The sequence below is a fragment of the Phalaenopsis equestris genome, unplaced genomic scaffold (assembly GCF_001263595.1).
Source record: "Phalaenopsis equestris unplaced genomic scaffold, ASM126359v1 Scaffold000147, whole genome shotgun sequence".
Classification (NCBI taxonomy): domain Eukaryota; kingdom Viridiplantae; phylum Streptophyta; class Magnoliopsida; order Asparagales; family Orchidaceae; genus Phalaenopsis; species Phalaenopsis equestris.
In genome coordinates this window covers 239,045-241,494 of record NW_018164589.1, presented here as the reverse complement: position 1 = coordinate 241,494, position 2,450 = coordinate 239,045, and the positions used below count along the sequence as shown (strand labels likewise).

Genomic DNA, 2,450 nt, shown 5'->3' with positions numbered 1-2,450 from the left:
AGGGGAAGACACGGGATTGCAGCCGAACGATCGTCGGACGCGGACGATTGGAGAGAGGCGCGATCGGTAGATGAGGAGCGGCGCTCGGTGTAGGCGCAAACTAGGGCAATCACCAGAGAGAAGGGCCGTGATCGAGCCGAGCGGGAGAGGCTTTCTTTGATGGCTCTGATACCATGTGAATTTTTGAATAAACCTTTTCTCACTGAATACATAGATAATTCACCTATAAATAGGTGAGTACAAGAGAAACAAAAGAAGGAAAGAAATCTTCCTACAATAAAGTAATTCCTATAATTATTGAATAACATAAATATCAATAATTAAGGAATTATACTATGACTAAATATAGCAAGTACTAAATAGAATTAAAGTAAATAATAATAATAAGGAGCGTAATTTCACAGAAACTTTGACCGTTTTAATGCTTCTTGCAATGATAAACTATGGTGTGCTTTTGAGTTCTACATCTAGTTAAATCTTTCAATCATACCTTTTATTTAGTAACGCAATTCTATTTTGTTATTGGGGCATACATTTGATTTAGTAACGGAAATCTATTTCATTATTGGGGCATTTACATTTATAGCATTTACATTCATTTATAGCACACAATTCTTATGTATTTACATATCTCACATCTAAACTTTCATATTTACGCACATAGCACTTGAATCTTTAATATCTCATGAAAAATAGCAATATTACCACTTTTTAAAAGTGAATTACATATTTTCATGCATAGGTTTAAAGCAACAAAGTGTTATGTATGTAAGCATTAACGTTTGGGTTTGAGATATGTATTTACACAAGAATTGTATGCTATTTATGTAAATTTCACTATATTTTTAATCTTCAGGGCTGCATATCTGTGAGCATGACATTGCATCAGACTAGTTTATGTTTCATCTGTAGTCACTTGGCATCGGGAGAAAGAGAAGGGGACGAGCTGAGGAGAAACTCTGATGTCAATGAGATACTAAAGAATACACGATTTCGGAAGATTTACAGCAAGCGGTGCCGAAGAACGCCGTTGAAAATACTTCAACATGAGTGAGTACTGTTTTTCTTGTACGATCTGCAATTAGTTATTATAACCTTATGTTTAACTATAATTACTCGCTCTCTTCGCTGTATTTTGCCAGCCGGATCATTTGGTTTGGTGATTTGAACTATCGAATTGCGTTGAATTACTTGGAAACTAAGAAATTGCTTGAGAATAATGATTGGAATGCACTTCTAGAGAAAGATCAGGTAATTCATCAGTTGCAAAGTTACTCGGATAAATTTTTGAAAGATTTACATACAAAACAAACACTCAATTCTTATGTATTTACATATCGAACACCTACTCTACAATTTTAAAATATCTGCCACCTTACCTATGCATGGAAAAGTGTTTTACACTTTTTAAAAGTTTAAATATTGGTATTTTCAAATGTGATATGAAAGATTTGGGTGGTATATGTAAAAGATTTTCAAATGTGATATGAAAGATTTGGGTGGTATACGTAATAGGTAAAGCTTAGGTTTTTGATATGTAAATACATAAGAATTGGGTGTTATGTTATGTATGCAAAGTGGGCTCATCATAAAATCTGCATCGTTTTGTTGTAGCTCAAGATAGAAAGAGATGCTGGAAGGGTGTTCGAGGGATGGAATGAAGGGAAAATTTATTTCGCTCCTACATACAAGTATTCCTACAACTCAGATTCTTATGCTGGTGATGGTGTCCAATCCAACACAAAAAGAAGAACTCCTGCATGGTAATGTTATGTTCTTTTTTCAACTGGTTTACTTAACTCAAATCTTTTTTTCTTTATAAGAAATAATTGTTTCCCCTTTACGCCACTTATTTTATTATTTTTCTTATTTATTTCTTTTTGGTTTAAGATGCACCTAATCCAAAATTTTATAAGAGATTAAATTGCCAATGTAGTCTCCTGACTATTTACATGAGCTCATTTTATCTCAGTCTATAAAAGTGTCAAATTAGTCCCCCCACACTCTCTTAATATCTCTAATATTTTAGCTTCTATTAAAAGAGTCTCCGAATTAAATTGGCATTTTTATAAACTTTGAAATTAAAATGGCCCCTGCAAAGAGCAAGGAGACCATTTTGACATTTTCCTCTTTCATAAAATATCCATTTTTTAATATAGAGAATCTAAAACTATGCATGCTGATAATTCCAAATTTCTGGTGCATCTTAATGATTTTTTCAGGTGCGACCGCATACTTTGGCACGGCGACGGGATCATTCAGTTGTCATACATTCGTGGCGAATCCAGATTTTCTGACCATCGACCAGTGTGTGCAATTTTTAAGGTGGAGGTTGGAGTTCTTAATGATGGAATAAGGAAGAGCTTTTCTGTTCCCAACATGAGAGTTGGAGTGGAGGAGCTTTTACCTGCAAACAATAACAGCAGGACTGCCAAAGAAAGGTAAGGTGG

At 34.4% G+C, this 2,450-nt stretch overlaps 1 protein-coding gene across 8 annotated transcripts in view; it reads left to right on the top strand.

Annotated features, from left to right (window-relative positions):
• The window catches only part of LOC110021800 (type I inositol polyphosphate 5-phosphatase 10-like), a 19,005-nt gene that overhangs the window by 9,284 nt on the left and 7,271 nt on the right, over positions 1-2,450 (top strand). For all 8 annotated transcript variants that reach the window (XM_020720444.1, XM_020720446.1, XM_020720445.1 and 5 more), the window contains 4 exons: positions 857-1,050; positions 1,143-1,251; positions 1,615-1,763; positions 2,223-2,441. In XM_020720444.1, the coding sequence (XP_020576103.1) occupies positions 857-1,050; positions 1,143-1,251; positions 1,615-1,763; positions 2,223-2,441 (671 nt within the window). The remainder of the gene's footprint in view (positions 1-856; positions 1,051-1,142; positions 1,252-1,614; positions 1,764-2,222; positions 2,442-2,450) is intronic.